Source organism: Pundamilia nyererei, unplaced genomic scaffold (genome assembly GCF_000239375.1).
Source record: "Pundamilia nyererei isolate P.nyererei 1_Seehausen unplaced genomic scaffold, PunNye1.0 scaffold00257, whole genome shotgun sequence".
Classification (NCBI taxonomy): domain Eukaryota; kingdom Metazoa; phylum Chordata; class Actinopteri; order Cichliformes; family Cichlidae; genus Pundamilia; species Pundamilia nyererei.
The window spans coordinates 394,920-418,356 of NW_005187658.1; the positions used below are offsets into that span (position 1 = coordinate 394,920).

The 23,437-nt window shown below is 46.4% G+C and overlaps 3 protein-coding genes across 6 annotated transcripts in view; all 3 read right to left on the minus strand.

Annotated features, from left to right (window-relative positions):
• Window positions 1-8,409, minus strand: part of LOC102211078 (neurofascin) — a 134,233-nt gene extending 125,824 nt beyond the window's left edge. The window contains exon 1 of the mRNA XM_013915099.1: window positions 8,172-8,409. The gene's annotated coding sequence lies outside the window, so the exon portion shown is untranslated. The remainder of the gene's footprint in view (window positions 1-8,171) is intronic.
• Window positions 8,410-14,748: 6,339 nt separating this feature from the next.
• Window positions 14,749-17,803, minus strand: LOC102206149 (zinc finger protein with KRAB and SCAN domains 5-like). 2 transcript variants are annotated; one of them, XM_013915107.1, is made up of 2 exons: window positions 17,370-17,803; window positions 14,749-15,736 (listed from the first exon to the last, which is right to left on the minus strand). In XM_013915107.1, the coding sequence occupies exons 1-2, from the start codon at window positions 17,584-17,586 to the stop codon at window positions 14,961-14,963; spliced, it is 993 nt and encodes a 330-aa protein (XP_013770561.1). In that variant the 5' UTR covers window positions 17,587-17,803; the 3' UTR covers window positions 14,749-14,960. The 2 variants fall into 2 exon arrangements, with proteins under 2 accessions (XP_013770561.1, XP_005749926.1); XM_005749869.2 differs by having other exon boundaries at window positions 17,400-17,802.
• Window positions 17,804-18,449: 646 nt separating this feature from the next.
• The window catches only part of zc3h11a (zinc finger CCCH-type containing 11A), a 16,847-nt gene continuing 11,859 nt past the window's right edge, over window positions 18,450-23,437 (minus strand). For all 3 annotated transcript variants that reach the window (XM_013915106.1, XM_013915105.1, XM_013915104.1), the window contains 3 exons: window positions 22,297-22,457; window positions 21,981-22,165; window positions 18,450-19,547 (listed from right to left, as the gene is read on the minus strand). In XM_013915106.1, the coding sequence (XP_013770560.1) occupies window positions 19,328-19,547; window positions 21,981-22,165; window positions 22,297-22,457 (566 nt within the window). In that variant the 3' untranslated portion in view covers window positions 18,450-19,327. The remainder of the gene's footprint in view (window positions 19,548-21,980; window positions 22,166-22,296; window positions 22,458-23,437) is intronic.

The window sequence follows — 23,437 nt, forward strand, 5'->3', positions numbered from 1 at the left end:
ACACACACACACACACACAGAGACACACACACACAGTTTGTTTTTTCCTTTCTGCATATCTGTTACAAATGTTTCAGATCAAACCGTTGTTGGTAACAGACAAAGTGAACGAGGTGAACTTGAAGAGATCACTGCACTCAGCTATCAAAGCTATCAAAGCCACCTGTGTGTGAGGGCTGTGTGGTCAGAACGCACAGAGCAGGCTAACAGACCGTGGCCTCCCCAAAGCCCCAGCCTCACTGGACATGTGCAGACTACACTTAAATGCCAGGAAACCAACCAGTTTAAACGCATTCTGCCACGGAGAGTGGTCGAATATCCAGAAACGTGTTCATGTCTCCAAAGGATTAACATTTGATTACATTTGACATGTGGGTGTACTTATTGTTACAGTCTGTGTCAGCCATCATTCTGAGCTCCAAGTTCTACAGGAGGTGATGAAGGAGTCGCGCTGTTCCTTCACCTTCATCACATGAACTTTAACTGTAACTCCTCCCATAATCTCACAGTTTCAGAGCGAGTTTAAACAATGCTTCCTGTGTATTTAATAACTGACAGTTATCTTCTGGAGGCAACAAAATCTACTGCAGGGAATATTAATTTAACATTTCACACCCGCTCATTAAACCTCTGACCCATGCAGCACATTCTTTATTTTTCACTACTATCAATCATTGTTCAGAGTTTTGTGTAAATGTATTTAAGTAGAGTTGTTCTGTTGTATGGTGTTTTAGTGTCGATGGTTGTTATCACCTGTGTTCTCCACAGGCTGTGTCCTGTGCTTTAATAAGGGTCACACCCACCGTTACATTACAAACATCATATACATTGAACTATCAGGGCTGACATCTTCTTCCTGATGTTTCAGAGAGACACTTCTTACATTCGCAGGTTCTGTCTGCTGTCATTGGGACAGTTCGCATCTGCTTTACAGGTATTTGTGTAGTATTAGCTTGTCACGGGTGTTTGTTGACATGAAACTACAGCACAGCAAAGTGCTCAGAGGTTCCAGTAAGACATATTTTCCATGCAGCCATCTATTGCCCATTTCCAGTTCCTTCGGCCTTTAAGCATGCTGTAGTCCCCCCGATTCTTGAAAAAAGAAACTGACTGTTATGACCTTTCAAACTACAGACCGATCTCTAAGCTCTCGCTCTTGTCCAAGATCCTGGAGAGACTAGTTCTCAGCTCCAGGCGTACTTGCACACGAACAATATTGCTGAGAAATTTCGATCAGCCTTTAAGCCGTTGCATAGCACTGAAGCAGCGTTGGTTAGAGTTCTTAATGATATTCTTGTAATCACTGATACTGGACGCTCTATGGTCCTCGTTTTACTGGACCTCTCTGCGGCCTTTGATATGGTGGACCATAACATTTTATTACTAAGACTTGAGCACACTGTGGGTATTAGAGGCACTGCCCTCGACTGGTTCAAATCATACCTCGCTGATAGATCCTTATCAGTTCACTTAGGCACCTTCTCCTCTTCCTCCGCTCCGGTCTGTTGTGGTGTGCCTCAAGGATCAGTTTTAGGCCCTATTCTCTTCTCGTTGTATTTGCTCCCTCTAGCGCAATCTTTGAAAAATACAACATCGCCTTCCACTGTTACGCCGACGACATACAGATCTATTTTGACCTTACTGACGACCTTGCTGTGTCCCTGCACTACTTTCAAGAATGCATGCGGGAGGTCAAAGAATGGTTCCTGAGTAATTCCCTCGTTTTAAACGATAAGAAGACTGAGACTGTGGTGTTCAACAGTAAAATCCCTCGTGCCCAACTCTGTGCTGCCCTGGGTTCCTTTGCTAGCTCTTCCTGTGACTATGTCAGTAACTTGGGTGTACTGCTGGATAGCTCGCTCAAACTCGATAAGCAAGTGTCTGCTGTAGTGAGATCTAGCTTCCACCAACTGCGCCTTATCTCTAAGGCTAGGCATTATGTTCCGCATGAGGACCTGGAGAAGCTTATTCACGCTTTTGTGACCTCCAGGTTGGATTATTGTAACTCCTTGTACTACGGTCTTCCCTCTTCTCTTCTTCTTAGACTGCAAACAGTCCAAAATGCAGCAGCCCGCCTCTTGACTGGTGCCAGGAAATTTTGCCATATTACTCCTGTCCTAGCTAGCCTGCATTGGCTGCCCATAAAGTACCGTATTCAATTTAAAATATTACTCCTTACATTCAAAACTATTAATAAATTAGCGCCAAGTTATCTTAGTGAACTTCTCAAACCACATACTCCTGCTAGAACACTCAGATCTGCCACTCAACTACTTCTGACCCAACCCAGATCTCGGCTAAAGTCCCGGGGTGACCGTGCGTTTGCTCTGGCTGCCCCGGGACTGTGGAATAACCTTCCTCTCGACCTCCGCGCATCTGATTCCATTGCACTGTTCAAATCACGACTAAAAACCCACTTATTCAATCTTGCCTTTCCCTCTAGTTAATATTTCTTTTATGATTTTATATGATGCACTTTTACGCTCATTTAAATTCTTGTTTGCTCTGTACCTGTTGGTTTCCTATGTATCAGTGACAGTTATCTGCTTGCATACTTAGTACTTGCTTTGGTCCTATTTCTATTATCCTCCTCCTATTCTCTATGTTACTTGTTAAGCACTTTGGCATACCCTTGGTTTTTAAGTGTGCTTTATAAATAAAGTTTATTATTATTATTATTGTTATTTAACAACAGAAACCAGTCCACCTTCTTCTCTGCTCTATAATCCAGTTCTGGTGCTGTTGCAATGACACACAGGGATAAGCGTGCTCTCTCGTTGTGATGGAGCTAACCAAGGTTGCATTGTTGCTTACATTAGCTGGTAGCTCCAGTTTCACTTTCTCAGCAGGCCTGACTGAAGCATCAACGCTTGGATCAACAGGCACAGAGGAGACGTCAATTTGTAAGCATAGGACAAAAGAAAGGAATCAAAGTATGCACTAATGTCTCACTATAGAACTGCACTATCTCCAAACGCTGGTTCTGATCATCTGGACGTTTTCAGTGGGAGAAACATTTCGTCATCATCAGGTGACGTCTTCAGTCTCAGCAGGTTTCAATCTTACAAACAGGACATGTGCATAATGACTGAAACCAGCCCACTGAGGGAACAATGGGCTGTGAGGTCAGTTCCTTCATCATTATTATGCAAATTCTCATGACTATTGATCACCAACAACCACTGATCAGTAACCATGAGTCCCATTCACAGAGAGTTGGGGAATGGCTGCAATCACAGCATGTAAGATGGTGACAGATGTACCCTTAGGCCCCTCCTCGATTCAGAGATGGTCTTTACCTTTTCACGTGAATCGCCTCCTTGACTCCGCCCTCAAACCAGCGTTCCTCCTGACCTCACAGCCCGTTGTTGAATGGTACTCATGGTCATTGATCAGTGGTCAAGAAATGTTTCTCCTGCTGAAAACATCCAGATGAACAGAATGAACTTTTGGGATTGACTTACCTGGATGATTGAGCATGCATCAAGACATAACTGCATTATGTGTGGCAGTGGCTTGGAGTCCAGAAAGCATTATATGCCAGCTCAAATATTACAGTCAGCATTCATACTAAATCCCATGCCAGGTGAGCATGTCTACACCTGAACAACAGATACCCCGTGCCAGGTGATCATACTGATGCCAGCGGGCTTCCTTAATCACTGGGCACCATCTTACCCACAATCCACTTGGCCTGGCTGCGCCCCATCTGCACTGGCTGCTCCCTTTATACTGGAGTGCAGCCAACAGAGCAGACCACAGCCACACAGTCTGCTGCTACATGTTCTAGAGTTACCTCGGCTTTTATCACTAAAGCTCACAAAAGGATCGGTTCGTTTCCTGCCACTACATCTGATCTGTTACAGTGAAACAGCTTCTATAATACATCTATGTATCTGTACGATCATAAGGACACATTTACTGTATATGACACCACTGCCATCTGCTGACTAAACACATGAACTGCAGCATCACGTAACCACAGCCAGGTTTCTCCTACAGGATCATATATATTATTACCCCTTTGTCTGTGTTCAGAGTATGAAATGCTGTCATGCTGATAACCAGAGTGTCACAAACAGGAGAAGAACTTCAGTTCTTACGACTGATTAAACACAGAGCATCTAAGACCTTGTCTTCCAGTAACACCAGCATACTTCCTTCAACGTGCACATTAAGCACATGTGCAATATTTATGCTGAAAAGCGAGTCCGTTCATTACTCGACTGGGTTACTGTAAATCATTATTATCAGGCTGCTCTTTGTGTTGTTATATCACTGCTGCATCATTAGTGACTGATGGAGTTTTAATGTTGTGGGGCAGGGGTGTCCAACCCCAGGCCTGGAGGGCCGGTGTCCTGCAGGTTTGAGATCTCACCCTGGGTCAGCACACCTGAATCACATGATTAGTTCATCACCAGGCCTCTGGAGAACTTCAGGACATGTTGAGGAGGTCATTTAGATCAGCTGTGTTGGATCAGGGACACATCTAAAACCTGCAGGACACCGGCCCTCCAGGCCTGGGGTTGGACACCCCTACTGTAGGGTCTTCACCCTATGAAGTGCTGTAAGTCAGCTGTTATAGTGAGCTGTTGGTATACACAGTCAACTGAAGTGAATGAAACCGGTCATTCTGTTTCATGTTATTGTGTGAATGCCGTGGCCTCTTTATTCTTTCTTCTACCTTATTATTCTAGCTGCTCCGACCTTTGCTGGTTAACTCCTCCCTCAGTTTTCATCCGATTTTCACCATTCAAACTTTAAACTGTTCTGCTCCTTCTGCTGATGCCTACTATATCTTTTGGTGCTCATAACTTTTATACTTTTTGAGATACTAAGCTTTTTATGCCATTTTTGGCCCATTTTGCTGACAGGGACCACACTATCAGTGTGATCACCAGTTTTGCTTGCTGGGCTGTGTTTTAGCTCAGTGAGATGAGCAGCGGCTCTCAGAGCAGGAGGGCCCGTTCGAATCCCGCTTATGGCAACATTTCCAGAGTGGAAACATTTCCACTCTGGAAATGTTTCCACTCTGGAAATGTTGCTTTCACTCTTTCACTCTTTCACTCCTCTTTCAAACCAGGAGTGAAAGAAGCATCTATGTCCACTGTGAGCGACCATCTTTGAACAGAGGCGGGGTTTACGACACCAACTCTCTGCCATCTATAATCCAGTTTTGAGATCCCTTCCCAGACGCCTTAACGCCCACTCACATCCTGGGCCATCTGACCTCAGGAAATCACATGATAGGGTGGGGCCAGGTTTCACAATGAACACACCCGAAACTCTGGCTGATTGTGACCCACACCCAGTTTCACACCTTGGCTCAGGCGATTAGAGGATCATCAGGGGTCCTTTTGTCCCTCTGTGGGGGGAAACTCCCACTAGGTTTATATCTGGGACTCTCCACCATTTGACCTTAGAACTGAAGAAGCTTCTCGGATGAGAGGTGAAACGTCTTCAAGCAACTTAAAGAAGTCCAGACGCTTTTCTTTGCAAGCTCCTTTGACTACGATGACCTGGATGACTGAGAACCTTCACAGACATACTGACGCAGTATTTTCACCTTTTCTTACTGTAACACAGCATTTTCTAAACTCTTGGAAGAATAACATCAGAATGTTTTCTCATGTGTTTGGTGTCACCAGCCTTTAAAGAACAGGCTGTGCTTCAAACCTCTTCTTCAACCTTCAGATGGGTGGAAGAACTCAGACTGTGACATCAGCAGAACCTAAACTACAGTGTGAAGCTGTGCTGGGTGAACTGGTCAGAGCCATTATAGGCCTGGGATCGTTGGCCAATGTCAGGAAGCAACTTCAATGATCAAATATACATTGAGCAGCTGGCCAGATGGGCATTGTTCCTGACGTTCCTCTATCCTAAGTACAAAAGCAAACATGTTTTCAGAAAAGAACACGTTAAAGAGTTAAAGTGTGAGCTGTGGGCGTGTTTGGGACTCTGCAGCCGAGCTCTTAGACAGACAGAGCAGCTGAGTGTGTTTGGACATGGCAAACCACAGTGAAGCATCTCTTTAACCCAAGGGTGTGCTCTCAGGCGGTTAGAGGGTCTTGTATGTGATTGTAGTGTTCGTGAGAAAGTTCGTCAGCCTACTGATAGCAGCGCATCGATTCACTCAGTAAAGGAACACGTCTGTGTCCTGAGTGTGCAGAACCCCACCCAGCAGGGAAGCACCAAACGAAGCTGACCGCCCCGACGCGCTGTGGTAGACGTCGATCCAGAGCCCCCGTGTGCAGCACAGTGTGGACGGAGGGGAACTCTGTGCCGGGGCAATAATGAGGACTGAAGGTGGGCCAGCCTGAGGTCAGATCAAAGCCTGTGAGCTGAGAGGACATGGCGTTTGAATCTCTCTGATCTTATTTTATCAGCCTTTCCTCTGCTGTGTGAAGCTGTCGACTCCAGAGACAATTATTAGATCAAACTTCAGTGTTGACAGCTCACATCAACTCTGAAATGACTTCTACAAGCACAGGCGCCTCACTTCCTGTGAAAGCTCTGAGTGTGCTGACAGCAGTACAGAGAATGTAACATCTATACAGGCTCATGTAAGTGAACACACACTGATCTGAACACTATAATTATTACAATCAGTACTGTCAGCTGCACACTCCTGCCCTGCATGCTCACATGCTCCCTGCTCTCCTCTATCTTTGCCTGACAGCAGTGAAGCGCACCGTAGGCGCCTGGGCTCATCCTTCATGTACATCTTATTCTTTATGATGTTTGATTCGACAGAGGTGTTCGGTCAGGTGGCCTTCTTCATCTATGTGACCTGGGAGTGCCGGGTCCACTGGCTGTGGCCCCCTGTGGCTACATGAGGTGTGGAAACTCAGCAGAATTTGGTTCTTGTCCTTAAAATGTGAAGCTTTCATAAAGACAAAGGTTTGCTGTTGTTAAAGCTCATTAATGTTAATCCTGAAACCTGATTATGTGCTTATGCGTTGACCATGGGACAGTCTGTGCCTCAGATGCCCTCTAGTGGGAAAAAGGAACTACAAGCAGATTAACTCTGACTCTTTTGAATGTATTAGAGGACTTATACATCATTTATTACTGGGCTGGAAACTACACAAACATTAGGCTCTCATTACAAGGCAATACATCCATACAGCTACTCTGTGGCTGCAAAACACACAGATCACAGCCGCTATCCAGTATAGGAACAGCAGGAATATGACAGGCACACAACAGGAAGACATGCTGCATGTATGCAGGTCACAGAAACGTAGAACAAGGCTCCAAAGATCACACATTAGAGAAGAACAAAGCTGTCCAATCACTGTTGTTCTTTAGCGTCCACATGAACCTGCTGCTGCATGTCCTCAGTGCTGTAACCTCAATACAGAAGGTTTATACACAAAGCACTGGGCTGATCAGCATCCACCACAGCTAGTTACGTCATATGAGACATAATAATCAATCGTGATCATTGACACACTGTTAGCTGCCAGCCTGAGGCAGTGCGTGCTCTGTTAGGACACAGACACTGGTCAGCACCGCTGATGACTCCTCACACAGCTGGGACAGGCTTACCAATGCTCTATAACACACAGCTAAGTTTCTTCTGAGTGGACGAACATGACAAAGTGCTGTTTGATAGCTGCTGTTGGCGAACACCACACAAACTCCTCTAAATCCGATGTGATGCAGTTCCGGCGCTCACGGCCATACCTGCCTCGCTGTGCGCACAGGCTGCAGACCCGGGCCTAAGTTGAAGCCCTTTAAATGTCCTCGTTCGGTCGTCCTCTGCAATGACACCTCCTCTCCCACATCACACAAAGGCCTCTGCAGATGCACACAGCCAGGCTGGGACGCTCAGCTCCGCAGACTATCTTTATTTGCAATTTGCGCAGAGCAGCAGAAATCCCACAAAACCGCAGCATCATCCAGAAAAAGCGCAGAGAGAAGCGCGGTGGGGGTGGGGGGGTATCTGGCGCACCGAGTGGCCGGTAAACGATGCAAATTACGTGTAAACTGCGCTCCGAGCCCCTGGGACGTGGCTCAGGCTGCAGCATTTTTCACATCATCGGTTCTCCTCGGGATCCAGTGCGGCCGGAACCAGGACACCACCCGATGCGTCAGCGCTATGGGAGCCACGACTATGCCCATCATAGAGCCTCCATCACGGTGGAAAGTACAAACGGTCCGCTTACCTGCGATTGTCAGCCGCTCCACTTTCCGCTTCACCACCGGGCACCGTCAGCTCGGCATCAGAAAACTATCCACCTCCTCCTCTGTGCTCTTTCTCGTTAATGCAGTGCAGGGCTCTCCTCCGGCTCGCTCCCTCTCCGTTGTAGTCTCCGCACCTCCTCCCTCCTTGTCTGCGCTCTCTCGGGTCTGCTAGCGAGCATCCGGGTGTGCAGATGTGTGCACATGGAGCTGATGGGCAGGTGGTGGAGCTGGAGGACAAAGAAAAGAGGGAGAATTCAAAGTGCAAAAGAGGAGAGAGGTTTGATTTTTGTGACAGGGTTCAAGCAAAAACTAGGCGCGTGCATGTGCTGGCTTTATTCTACTTTGACAGTTTGTAGGGCAGTCAAAGGAAAACATTTACGTTTTAGAAGCTTTTGCTATAATGGACATGCAGAATGATAAGAAACGTCAGATACAACCCCCATACATCTCTACACACCGCAGCAGCAAGCGGCACGGCTTGAAGTAACGCTGTATGGCAGTGCTGTCATTTTGGCCTTCAAATCAATCTGCTGAGCTTGAAGGAGAGGTCAAAGGTCAAATGGGATAGAGTAGACCTGTAAGAATCAGCAGCTCTTTAGTGGGCTGGACGCAGATGTGTGAGGCTCTGTGATGTAACTGTGAAGCTGAACACCTTCATCTTCTGTCAGTGCGGCAGCAGCCCGGGTGGCTAACACACTGTCGTCTGTGTTAGCTAACTAGTGACAGCATCCATAACTGAGTGACTCACTGAAACTGAGAATAGGTGTGAGGGCGTGGCTTTAGTGCCGCAACAGTGAGTCCATGTTAAGACAACATTAACACAGGTAAGCTGGGCAACTTAAACAAAGCTGTGCACCATTGCTCACATGAGAGCACAGGTGTAGACCACTAAGTGCCTGGAAATATTTGTTTTTGTATGTCAATCATTGTGGAACTAAAGTCGTGAGTCAGTGAGCATTTTATTCAGTGCCAGAGAAAGTGAGAAGCACTGAACCTTGAGGTGGACACTGATCCTCGCAGCTGCAGGAATACCAGCCCATAAAACGCAGCATCTTAATATCCATGCAATACGTGATGGTGCTGTCAGGGAGCTGTTACAAGGACCAAACCAATGACACTGAACCAGCTGACCTCCACAGAGCCCCCGTACATCACATCATTCATTTATTTCAGCCTCTACACATGACTCAAGGTTCAGCACTGCAACTCTTTAGGAAGTCTGACACGTTGTGTTGTATTTGTAGACGCTAAAAAAGTAAGTGGATACACAGTTTTATGGGCTCTGCATAGAACTGCAGTGCATTCTGGGTGTTCAACCAAAACCAGGACCGATGCCAACAGCCAACAAAGAGGGAAATATACCAGTGAAGTCTGACACACAGTGTGACGCTAACGATGAGGAACGTTCTTAGAAGAAATTCAGAGTGATGGGAACATAAGGTGCCTCGATTTATAGGAAACACCATACTGTGCTATACTCGTGACCCGTCACCTGCAAACAAGGGCACAGTTATAAACCAGTTCCAGCTCTCATGGAGACGTGGTGGAGCCAGTCAGGCACCACTGGTTCTGTAATACATGCAGAGCATCTCCTCACCCTGGACTCAAAGTCAGCGTCACTGTCCTGTGTACAGTCATACACAGAATCTGAAGCCCTCAGTGGACACTAAAACAATATAAAGACTCACTCTTTTTACAGTTTATTTTACACAATAGTTCATATTCTGCTGTGATCAGTTTACTTGTTTATATTTTTACATCCCATTGCACATATTTAATAGTATTTAATACTGCAATGTAGTAGTTTCGACATTTATTACAGCAGTGTTTGTGTTTGCATACATCCTTCACATTACTGCCACCTTCTGGCTGCAGTCAGCAAAATCCTGCTCCTCACATACAAGGTCTTAAATAATCAGGCCCCATCTTATCTCAATGACCTTGTAGTACCATATCACCCTATTAGAGCACTTCACTCTCGCTCTGCAGGCCTACTTGTTGTTCCTAGAGTATTTAAAAGTAGAATGGGAGGCAGAGCCTTCAGTTTTCAGGCCCCTCTTCTGTGGAACCAGCTTCCAGTTTGGATTCAGGAGACAGACACTATCTCTACTTTCAAGATTAGGCTTCAAACTTTCTTTTTGCTAAAGCATATAGTTAGGGCTGGACCAGGTGACCCTGAATCCTCCCTTAGTTATGCTGCAATAGATGTAGGCTGCCGGGGGATTCCCATGATGCACTGGGTGTTTCTTCTTCACTCACTATGTATTAACAGACCTCTCTGCATTGAATCATATCTGTTATTAACCTCTGTCTCTCTTCCACAGCACGTCTTTATCCTGTCTTCCTTCTCTCACCCCAACCAATCACAGCAGATGGCCCCGCCCCTCCCTGAGCCTGGTTCTGCCGGTTTCTTCCTGTTAAAAGGGAGTTTTTCCTTCCCACTGTCGCCAAAGTGCTGCTCATCTTATTGTAGGGTCATCACCTTACAGTATAAGGTGCAGTGAGGTGACTGTGGTGATTTGGTGCTACATAAATACAAAGCGACCCGAGAGCTGACAAAGCTCCGTCACTGCTGGTTTTCAGTCAGATCTGGGGTGCAGCTGGTCCATGGACAGCTTACACAGTGGGGTATGTGTGAGTATGTGTGAGCCGAACCTTCACCCCTGCTGAGCATCCATGCAGGCAGGGGCGGGACTTTGTTTCGATGGGCACACCAGGCAGCCAATCACATGCAAAGACAGACTGGGATCATACCATTATGTGAAAGAAGAAAGGGGGGCAGACGTTCTGAAGACGGGGAGTGTAGCGGTCCAAGTCCACAGAGAGACGGGGAGCTGGGTAAAGTCATTTTCCACTGTGGAGGACAAACACTTTCAAACTTGTCCATCACAGCAACACAAACTGCCTCCTTTAAAAAGACTCGATGTGCAGTTCAGTATTGACAGTGACATCACATGAAGTGCATATAAAGTGTGTCTGAATGGCAGAGATGCAGACATGTGTGCATGTGGCACAGAGCCATGGCTCAGTGTCTGAGTGAGCTTGAAGCCGTTTATGATTCTGAACCACAAACAAGCTCAAACTTTGGACTTTGAAGCTTCTGTTCTTCACTCTGCACTGCAGAAATGTCAGGTTTTTACAACTACAGGTAACAAAAGAAAACAAAAAGCTAATAAAACTGGACAGTAAGGACAATGAGCCACACATCAGCTGACAGACCAGAGAAACCAGTTTGTGACAGCTTGTCAGTCTGGTGGACAGGCTCTCCTCCACACTGTTCTCATTCATAAAGTGCTTACAGAGCTGAGCATTACAGCTAAAGAGAGCGAGAGTGGACAGTACGTCCTCGGCTCATCATAAACTCATTGTGGCAGAACAAAAGTTGATAGGTTTGAAGCTTCAACCTATTCGCTGGAACGTTGAGGACAATATAATTACACAGCAAGCAAGACACGAGTAGGCAAAGTTCTTCATGTTTCTCGTGCACGGGAGAGACCGGACAGATGCCGTTCCTTCACTTGACCCCAGTTGCTCTCGTCCGCTCCCCCGTAACACTGCTCCTTTATTGAGGTTACGTGAATATGCATAGGGTCATTAACATATGACGTCTACACACACACAAAGAGTACCATGTGTGTGTGTGTGTGTCTGTGTGTGTGTGTGTGTGTATGTCTGTGTGTGTGTGTGTCTGTGTCTGTGTGTGTCTGTGTGTGTGTGTGTGTGTGTGTCTGTGTGCGTGTGTGTGTGAGGTCCAGATGTGACCCTGTGAAGACTCCCCAAAGCTGGTGCCAGGAGTCCAGCAGGTCCATCTGAACAAAAGACTCTTATACTTAAACAGATATACGTGTGTTTGCTAAACCATATATCAGCAAGAGAAGATACGACCTCTCCTAGGAGGTGTGTGATCTATGCCAGAGCACTCTGTAGAGGAGTGAACGCACTCCCCTCTTCATGCTACACAGAGTTGTTACAGACCTCCTAGGATGAGACATTCTTTCAATCTACAAATGATTATACACTTCTAAGCACATATGAGTAAATATTTCTAAGCATAAATGACAATGAACAATACAAAACCTAAGAAAAGTGACTCTTATTGCTCCTGTCAACATGAACCAATGTAAAAATATTGGCCACAGCCACCCAGCCTGCTGACGTCTCGTTCTGTACTGACAGAAGATGAACGTGTTTTTAAAACGGATTTGTTGAAGCCAGCTTCACAGTTACATCAGAGGGCGGGGCTCCACTACGCACACCAGCCTTCATACGCTTTCATGTCACAGGTCATGAAGGGAGCTGCTGTAACAAACCTGGCTGATGGAGGCCAGCCTCCCAGGCTGCTCCGCTCGGTTTCTGTCAGAGATCAGCAGGGTGGACGATTCTGAGCACTTAGAGCTGGGAGAGGCACCACTCCCACTTCACCTCCATCTGAACTGAACATCCCATGGTGGGCCATGCTCATGAGATCTGAGCTTAGGAGTATTTAATCAGAGCGCCAGCCCAGGCCCTGGATCCTGACGATCCACAGGCTGTATTTAATATTTACAACTTCAAATGAAATCAGAGACGTTTCCAAACTGGAGTATAAAGATGGAGAAACAAAGAATTTAAACTGGATGTCATTTTAATGACAGTGTTGAAAGTAATGATTGGACTGGTGGTGAGGTGTGCGTGTTCCAGTAGGACAGGGGTGGGCACTCTCAGTCCACGAGGGCCGGTGTCCTGCAGGTTTTAGATCTCACCTTGGGTCAACACACCTGAATCACATGATTAGTTCGTTACCAGGCCTCTGGGGAACTGCAGGACATGTTGGCTGTGTCCCAATTCAGAGACCGCACGCTTGAAGCACGCATTTTGAGTGCGATTACGTCACCGCCACGTGACGACGGCTGTCCCAATTCGAAGTGTACTTCAAATACGCCTCGGTTTCCCCAAATATCAAGCGTGGTCCCAAGCACGCTTTGTGGTCCCATATATCCCACAATTCATAGTGCGGCGGTGGGTGTGGATATATTCTGCAAAATACAGCAGAAGGGAGCGGCGGAAGAGTGAACTGTCAGAAAGAAGTACTGAATATGACGTTGTTACGAGTTCAAAGATTGGGGATGGAGACAAGAGGAAAAACCACAATAACAACACTGGTTGAGTCAAACGATGATTTTAATGAACACACGCGTGGGAGATGGACGCCGTACGCAGACAGCCTCAGATCTCAAAATGGTGGAGCACTGATCAACCTCTCTCTGGTTCTCCCACCTTATCATAAAAGCCTAAACATTCACATGCTTTCTCTCACACGGCGCCTAAGCTACGACCTTGGCTCCCCGTTTATCTGCTCCTGCTGAGATGGGACAGAAAACTCCAGCATGCTGTTCTCCTCTAATCAGACAAATAAGGCGATGACTCTCTGCGAACAGTATTTCTTATAACATCATAAACAATATCATTCATCCACAATAAATCAGCAGTCTAATGTAATGCAAATCAGTTTAACCAATGCAATAGTTATCAGCTTCTTCTAATTCAGGAGAATATTGCAAACTAAGACTACATAATAATTCACAACCTTTAACTAGGGGCATAACATGGCATAAAATAATATAATTTAACAACGTCACTTATTTATGTGCGAATGTTTAATAACGAAGAACATTAAACATGACTGTTGGTCACATGTCAGCAAAGTCATGTGACATCAGTGACGTTTGTACTAACTTGGTTTTAAAGCCTTTAAATATACGCCGTTCAATAGTCGAGCTTAATCTGACAGAGACTCTGATGATTCTGTGGATAATTAAAGTCAGTCATATATCCACAAACACAACAAGCTGAAAGTCAGTGATGCTGCTCGGTTTGCAGTCCTGAACATCACGGCACAAGCAGGATCCACTGCACTGTTAATGTGAGCTGTGTTATATTGCTGCCTCTGTTCGGTGGTGTCGAGCCAAACGCACTTTAACGTGTGTTTGAACGAGCTGACGGTTCACTCGTTAAGCTGAAAGAAAGATGCTTTAACCACAGCAGTCACACATGTGTCCACTGCACTCAACTAATCAAAGTGATGTCATGATAAAAATGAATGAACAACAAAACATTTTTCTCCTTCATTTCTGTCAAACAAAGCTGAATGTAACATTTCTCACGGTTAGTATTAAGGTTGCTAGGCAACCTGAACAGCACGACGGAGGCTAGACCGTCCCATTTCACAAGCCTCTCACTTCCGCACTTCTCGTACTTCCTAGTACGCACCGTACGTAGTGCGCGTACTTCAAGCGTGCAGACCCTGAATTGGGACACAGCCGTTGAGGAGCTACTGTAGCCATTTAAATCAGCTGTGTTGGTTGGAGGACACATCTAAAGCCTGCAGGGACACCGGCCCTCGTGGACTGAGTAGGATGTCATGTTCTCAGATTGCCACACTGAGCCTTCCACAGACAGTGCAGAGAAGGAAACAAAGCATTATGAACCATGCTCGGGTAACATCCACAGGAACGGTCTGTGGCCTTAGAAACAGCACGGCTAATTCTCACAATACTACAAAGATACAAAAGTGCAGCATTGAAAGAGAAGACAAAGGAGACATGGCTTACTCTCCCATCTTTAATGTCCAGCCTCGCCTGTCTGGGTAGCAACAACTACACTCATTAACACCAGCACACGTCACCGCATCTGCAGTTGTCATGTTTATTGCACAACAAGACACAAGCACACACCACCACTGTACACCACTAGAAGAAACAGTTCTTGGTGTTTACACATGCAGCGGGTTCCTACTGGGACAACTTGCAGTGTGGCGCTCGGCTCCAGCCGGCCCTCTCTCTGGTGTGAAGCCTGAAGTGGGTGTTAAGATGAGCTGACTGGTTGAAGCATTTCCCGCAGACGTGGCAGCGGAAAGGCTTCTCTCCGGTGTGGATGCGGTGGTGCCTCTTCAACATGCTCACGGTGGTGAAGCTCTTCCGGCACACCGCACAGCTGTATGGCTTCTCTTTGGTGTGCCAGCGCATGTGGACCTCCAGCTGGCAGGCAAAGTTGAAGCCCTTCCCGCACTCATTGCAGCTGTGCCACCTCTGGATGCTCTGGCTCGGATGATGGGGCCGCGATGACGACGCCTTCAGAGACTTTACATTTTTAATCTGCAGTATGTGAGCACTTTGCTTTCCGTTTGAGCGCAGCAGCCCCTTCACCTGCTGCTCATTTCTCACAGTCCTGTGTGTCTTTGCAGCGGTGGCACGAGAATCACTCTGAGCTGCGTTAGCGGCCGCTGGCAGGCTGTTACAGCACTGCTGCTTCCTGCCGTCCTCCCCGTCCGTCTCCGTCTTCACCTCTGGGGATGTAAGCGGAGGCAGCGAGGCGGTTTGGGCAGGTGGAGCATTTAACCTCAGCGGCTCAACGCTCCTGCAGTTTCCTTCCTCAGAGTTGCTTACCTGGTGCGAGCAGTGACTTTGAGCGTTTCTTTGTTCATCTTTGACGTGTGACAGCAGCCCTGCACTCCTTCCACACTCAGACGCACAGAGCTGACCGTCTTCCTGGGCCTGAGAGTGGGGTTCTGAAAGGTGACAGACATCACAGTCATGCTGGGTGGATTTATGCACGGTCAGTGAACACTACGATTCACAGTGGCGCTGTAGTGGACGCACAAATCTGCACATGTGCAGATGGCTGAAGCTGGAAACACGTTGAACACTGACTAAGTAAAAGCACTTTAATGCTGTATTTGCCTCCTTCCTCATTTTCTTTAAACACGCGTCACGTTTCAGATCATCACACCAAATGTGTCACCTTCGGCATCACTGAGGAGCACCTGGAAACACTCATCTACCTGCTTCGCTCTGCTTCTCCTGTTCTTTGCATCACTACCCACGCTCGATACTCTTGCTCTAGTCCAATCATCTTCTCGCCCGCATTCTTTGAGCCAATCAGCCTCCGCTTTGCATGCTTTAAATCTGTGCTCTCTGCCATTCAGACAACCCTCCTCGTCAGCCTCATTCTTCATCTTCACTACCACTGCATCCTGTCCTACATCCTATCTGCCACGATCGTGATCAGAGTCTAATCATTCATTTCTGTATCTCAGTGAATCGTGTTCAGTTCTTCCAAGTGATCTGCCCTTATTGAACTTTAATAAGTAAATATAAGCACCGTCTTGTTTTAAAGGGGGGAAGCTATCCAAGCCGAGCTGGCTCTAATAAACTAATGGATGTGTGACCCTGAGTGTTTCACAGCCTCAAGTCATTTATCACATCAAAGCACAGTACTGGGATTAATGCTGATGAATAATATAGCGTAGTGCAAAGACACACACTCTTACAGGCGATGGATGCTGCTATAAACAGAAATTTCTTTCGACTGATATACAGTTGGGGTCAGTGTAAGGGTCAGTGTAAGGGTCAGGGTAAGGGTCAGTGTAAGGGTGTCTAACAGATACACCCTACACATGTTGACTGGACACACACGGATTGTGCAGTTAGAGTGTGTCTCCCTGGTGTCTGGAGGTCTATCTACAGAAACGTGTTTCACAGGGACAAACTGAACGTGGGTGTTTTGGTTTCCAGCACACAAACCTTTTGCGATCTGCAACAACCAGAGTAAAAATTGTGAACACAGTATTATTAATTGACGTGAGTCGAGTTCACACAGACGTGACTATGGTCTCGTTACACACAACGTCCTCGGTTTGTTGAAATAATCCCGTCCACACACTGGTCGCTACTGTACCGACACTCATCTTTCACTAAAGTCAAACGTCACTGTTTCCACGTCAAGGTGGTTAGAAAGGAGGCGGAGTCAACTGGACCCGCGCTCCCGACGCAGGGGAAACCAGTTCTGTCGGGGATACCTACCCTCCCTACGACACCGGCACTGGGCATCAGTTAAAATCTTAACAACCAGGTTAAACGACTAGTACGTCTGGTACTGACTAGCGAAAACAGCGACGGTTAGCGATCACGTGTCTGGCTGTTTGAAACTGGCTCCTCAGGAAACTCTCTGACGTCATGTTTGTAGTCATCAGCCTGGGTTTAGCTGATTTTTACAGGTTAAACTACCAACAGTGTTGTTTCCAAACCCCAAAGAGCAAACTGACTTCGTGTGTCTGTGCTAGCACACCTGTGGGTAGCAGCGGTAGCTCCCACATAGCTCTATGTGGGAGCTACCGCTGGGACACTTGCGCTGGTTTTTACCAGTGAGCGCCGTGAGCCGATGCTCTTCACCTGACTGCAGCAGTAGCCGCTGGACGGCCACATTCAGGAGCCGTTTGAGTCGCTCGTTCTCCTCCTTGGAGCGCAGGATTTCACTCTGGTACTCCACCACCGTGTCTTTTACGGCGCGAAAAATGTCTTCGGCCGCCGCCGTGAGCCTGTCGTTCAGAAACACGTTGAGGAGCTCCAGCTTGGTCATGTTTTCAACCGCTTTCTCTCAAGACTCGGTGTCCTTCTGTTTACATCCTCTCCGACGGAAGCTAAGATACACCGGCTTCTGCGAGCTGTGTGACGCCACCTGCTGCCTGGAGGGGCCATTGACACGGCTTCTTCTTCTTCTCCGCTTCGCCTTCTTCTTCTTCGACGTGTTTTTGGCGGTTGGCAAACAACAATGCGGTGCACTACCGCCACCAACTGGCTTGGAGGGTGGACCAGAATTCGCTCATACCAAATAATCAAAAATGAATTATCAAAAAAATACTACTATATCGTCATGTCTCTGCATACAAATTAGGAACTGAAATAAAGCCATAAAACTTTCACATCTGGAGTTCCTTTGCAATAAATCCTTTCTATCTAGCTTAATCTTTTTTTCTACAAATCTGAATTGAGATATGATTGTCTCCTCTCTCCTGGTCCTCCCTGTTTCTCTTTGTCCTCTCCTCCTTCCACCACTTTTGCTATCATTTTCTCTTTTACAATGCTCTTCATTTTAGCTTTGCTAGCACTGATATTTAAAACCTCTTGATCTCACATAACAGCCTGCTTTACAATTCTATCTGCCACCTCATTGCCAATAACACCATAACATGCTGGTATCCATATGAATTTATCAATCCCATCATATTTATTCTGTAGGTTGTTTGTAAAATCTTTATTAAAATTTCTGGTCTGCCTTCTGAAGCTGGCCAATGATCAACCAGAGTCTGACTTTGATGCCTTTTTTAAGTGTCAAAGTCAGACTCATATGTATGTATATGTATACATACGTACACGTACACGCACACACACACACACGTGTGTGTGTGTAAATGAAAAGTAAATAATAAACAAGAATTCAAATTAATTTAAAATAATTTTTATTTACACAATAAATGTACAAGTCACTCTGAATAGTCAGCCTGTGTGAGGGTCAGGACAGAGACAAAGTAAGCTGATCTACTAACAGACCAAAAAAAAAAAATCATCTCTAGGCAGTACTGCTAAAATCAAAGCCCCTCCCCCTTTTTTTCATTGTATAAAGAACATAGAAACATGTGAAACAGTCCCTGAGCTGTTCATAAATAACAAAGAGTTCTTGCACACTGACACCACCTGCTCTAGGTTAAAAGGACGTCCATTACTAAACGTAAGTGATGAAAGAAACACACATTAATAAAACATATAAAGTGAGTACAGTCACGGGATAGACTCGATCACATGTGAATGACTGCACACACGCCTTTCCAATAAATTACTTTAAACGGTGATCATCGTAGGTTCTGTGACAGTCCTCGCTGAAATCAAACGGATCTATTCCATCACTGTCACGATGTGTGAACAGGCTCGTCCACTCACAGAACAACAAACACATAGTTCTGTTGCATACACAGTATACAGATACAACTTCTCTCTAAATGAACAGCATCCACACAAACCTGGGATCGTGGTAAGCACATCTCTAACACAACAGCTTTTGTTGGAGTGGGATCATAAACACACATGATGAAGAGGACTGAGGCCCTGCAGAGTAATTCCTCCATCATCAAATATTCACCTGAAGAGCAAATTATAGAAGACCGTCTTTGAGAGAAGATGATGAAAATGTAAAGAGCAACATATGGACTCATAGGTTAAAAAGTTATTTTAAGAACGAAATACATCTAAATAGCCCAACATCTACCATGGAGCTAAGTCCCACCGCCCAGAGAGACACAGGGCCGACTGCTGATTGCGTCCTCTCAGCTGTCAATCATTTCAGAAAGCTCTTGCAGCAGGTCGTCCTCTCCGATACTGGGGTCCACATCATCATCAAGGTGGTCGTCAGTAAACTCATTGATCAGCTCCTCGAAGTCATCCATGGCAGAGGTGGAGGCAGCGGCGCTCGAGGTGGAGGCAGCCCGGGATGCTGCAGTGCTGAGCCTCCTTGATCTGGGCTGAGAGGGTGTCTTCTGTACTGGGCTGAACGACAGAAAGCCTTGTTACTTCATTTCACGCAAACAGAGAAAAACTGACATGCTCTCAGAGAGGAACCTCTTCACCAAAAGCAGAGACACAAATAAATCTCAGGGAACCACTACAAAAACAACAGGTCAGACACGTACAGCTGACACCCGTGGCTCACGGGGTTGCCATGGAGCTTGCAGCAACTGGACAAAAACCCAAGATTGGGTACCAAGCTCCTACTACAACTGAAGGTGCACTGAGTACGAGAGCAGCCAATCTGAAAAATAGGATCATTTTTACCCAGGATGAGACAAACATCCATGAGTAGGGATGGGTACCGGTGTCCGGTGCCATGATGGCACCGGTTCTGACATAAACGGTAGTAACCAGACCGAAAAGCAGCGCACATTTCGGTGCTTTATTTCGGTGCTTTTTTTTCCTGAGCTGTGATACACTTTAGATTCCAGCCAATCATTTTACGTTTCCGAGGATAGTAGGCGGGGCCAGGTACGTACGTTCTGTTAGAGCAGAGCTACAGATCAAAAATGTCCAAGGCGAAGCGGTCAAAAGTCTGGCTGTACTTCACAGCAAAAGATGCAAACTCAGCAGCAACAAGTGCTTTAAGCTGATACTGTGATACTGTCAAAGGAGGTAACACCAAGAATCCGATGAAACACCTGGCGATGCATAGCGTTTTTTTAAAAGCCCAGAAATGCGCCGTATTTGATAGCTTGCTGCGAGACCTCACACCGAGCACATCTACTGCGGGTGGGTTGCCTGTTATGCAACATCCCCCAAAAACACGAAGAGGAGAGTCCTGGCCCCTAGCCCTGCCAGTGTAGCAGAAATGATGAGGATGATGATGCAGCAGCAGCCGTTCTTCTCTGCGTGAGTAGCTAATTTACATTGAGTAGGCTAACCATGTTATTACATTAATGCATGTAAGGTGAACTAGCAAACATCATCATAGCTACATGCGGCTGTCCTCTTGTTTGATGGCAGATACTCCCTTCACCCTGGACAAAAAGGCTAAAATGACCAAAGAAAAAGTGGAAAACAGTTAAACATGAGAGGTTTTTGGACAAAGTTTGTGTTTTTTCCATTGTTTAAGCACTGCTTCCAGCCAAGAGTGATACCATATATGCCCCATAGCTGCAGAAAAGGCTAACATTGTTATATTTTTACAAAAAACAGCTGAACATGAGAGGTTTTTGGACCAATTTTGTGTTCTCCATTCTTTAAGCACCGGTTTGAGCACCGGTCTCATATCCTGATATCAGACATCCATCGTCCGGTAACGATATAAATCACAAACATGTAACATTTTCTGTAAAGCTGTGAATCTCGGGCAGCTCGACCTGCGTGAAGTGTTTCCAGCTGTGCGTCCTGTAGCTGGAGTCGAGTGTTTTAACGATGCATGAAACGACACATCTTTAGACACAAGTTGTAACGGCGCCGTTTTCTTTGTGAGTATTTATCACACGGCGTGCTGCGGGGAGAAGCCTGTTCTAACGTTTGAGTCTGAGCTTTATTTTTAGCACCTGGCGTCTTTTTTACTTCTCATCCGTAAATAATCTGCATCTTTTATGTGATTCAGTTTATTTTGAAAAGTCTCAACAGGATCTTGAGCTTTATTGTGAAAGGTTTATGTGGAACATAAACAAGCGGACACACGATGCTGTTACTGTCGTTGTTGCTAACAACAACACGTAAAAACAGGCGCTTGTCGTCCGTAGTGTGGCTGTATTAAATCTAAGACAGAGAGACCTTTAATAAAGCCGCTACAGTGACCATCAGAACATGAAAACAGCTGGAAACAGTTTATTTTGCAACAGCACCAAACAAACGATAGCGTAAATGAAACGATGTTTTTATATCGTCATCAGATATATATCGTTACATCGAACAGCCCTAGCTGGAAGTCCTGAGGTCAACATGGGAGACGCCCCCAAGGGCGGAGAATGACCGAGCTAAGATCCTGGATGCAGTGAATGACAGCAACATGAGAAGCTGGAGAAGTACCAAGGGCTCAGAGAAGAGCTGGAGCAGGTGTGGAGGGTGACGGTGGTCCCAGCAGCAACCATAAAGCTCAAACAAGCTCAGACTGGTTTCCCAAACCTGATAGTAAGTGTACTGTAGTCAAACGGCGTCCATAGTTACTAGATCCCAATCCAACATAGCACATTTGATGTGCAGTCAACAATGCAAAGCACCACATCAGTGTGGACCAACATCTCAGGAATGTTTCCAGCACTGTTCGGTCTCTACCACAGTAATGACTGTGTTTGTAATGAAGTGCATACCGAACATAAATACTTATTTTCTGCTGTCACTTGCTACTTTTATTGTTCTTTCCCCAAAGCCAGACTGAATGGAACCAATGAGCACTGAGCTGGGGGCAGCAGCACACTAACGCTGATCTGTTTTTCTGTCTGGACTCTCGTTTACCTTTGGGGCACCGTGCAGGACTCTCTGGTGGTCGCACCACTGATGGGCAGACTGCTCTCTGGGCCTAGACTCTGTGTGAAGACAGGGACGGTCTGAAGCTCCTCTCCTGTTGGGCTAGAGCTGGAGGCAGACTCCAGCTGGGTGAAGTGACTCCACGCAGCATCCACGCCGGTGGATGGGAGAGTCTGACGAGGCAAAACAAATTCACAGCACACGAGTAATTAGTCCCTCCTCCTTCATCTGCATTCGTCTGTACAGGATTATCACAATAGAAATTAAACATGAAGTGCATCACACTGGACACATGCACCCTTACATGTCTGTCACTGGTTCGTGGCTCCTCTTTCGGTGCAGAGGGGCTGTTTAGAGGTTTAACAGCAACTACAGCAGACTGTTGTGCTCCCCGCCTCCTCTGGCCAGGCTTAACCAGCACTGCAGGCTTCATCACAGACGGTTTCACATTCAGTTTCGGTCTCTCTGTAAGTACAAAGTAATGCTTTAGTCTGCAGAGACTTTCCTGCCTCACACCATAGTTTGGTCACTCTGGTTAGACGTCACATGCTTTTGTTTCTTTTCACACTCCAAGAACTATCAGAGCGAACCCCATGTGTCGCTACAAACTACAAGCACTGGGAAACTGTTGGGCTCAAACTAAGCATGCACCTCCTGGTTGGGTCCGTTTAAGGTCAGCTTACAGTGCAGGGACAGGACTTTTTGACCCCCTGCTAAATGTGCATGTTTGCTCACTTACAAAGAAATGAACAGCTTCTAGTTTGTGTTTAATCCTTGTTGGCAGGTACAACTCTAAGACATTTCTTTTAGGTGGTCACCGCGTTTAAGAAATTCTCAGGAGGCGTTTTTCTTGCTTGGCCACTCGAAGTTTCAGTTCCTCCCACAGATAAAGGACCAAACACTGGCTGATCGTATGTGTTCTGGCAGAGGGAAGCAGGCTGCTGTCCAAGATGTTACCATGCACGGCCCACTCCATGCAGTGGAGTCACACTGCTCCCTGGCAGACCTCCACAGAACGGAGCTGCTCCTTCAAACACCGCGAGTCAAACTTGATGTTGGTGTGACCACGAGCCTGCTCTGCATGGTGTACACGTTATGGACTGATTCTTACAGCGCTTCTCTACTCTCCTGGAGTACTCAGGGGGACTTTGTGGGTGTGAGTTAATCCATTATGGTACAGTTTAACCCCTTAGCAGTCCTACAAATTTACAATTAGTCCCCTAAACCATCCAATGTACCGTGGGCGGTACGTCCGACTGCTAACAGGTTAACTACACCATACCAATGTCTGGCTTTTATGTAATGCGTTTTCTTTTCTGGATTCCTGGTTGATATTCTGCCCCTCTCCATTAAAACGATCCCTGCTCCAGGCTGCAAGCCAAGTATCCTTGGGCAAGATGCTCACCCCATGGTGCTCACCCCATGGTGCTCACCCCATGGTGCTC

What these genes read in the sequence shown, in the direction of transcription:
- LOC102206149 (XM_013915107.1), bottom strand. Translation starts at nt 17,586, where the DNA reads ATGACCAAGCTGGAGCTCCTCAACGTGTTTCTGAACGACAGGCTCACG. An exon ending in TCGGCTCACGGCGCTCACTG is followed by an intron (nt 15,737 to 17,369) that starts GTAAAAACCAGC and finishes GTCACCTTTCAG; the next exon opens with AACCCCACTCTCAGGCCCAG.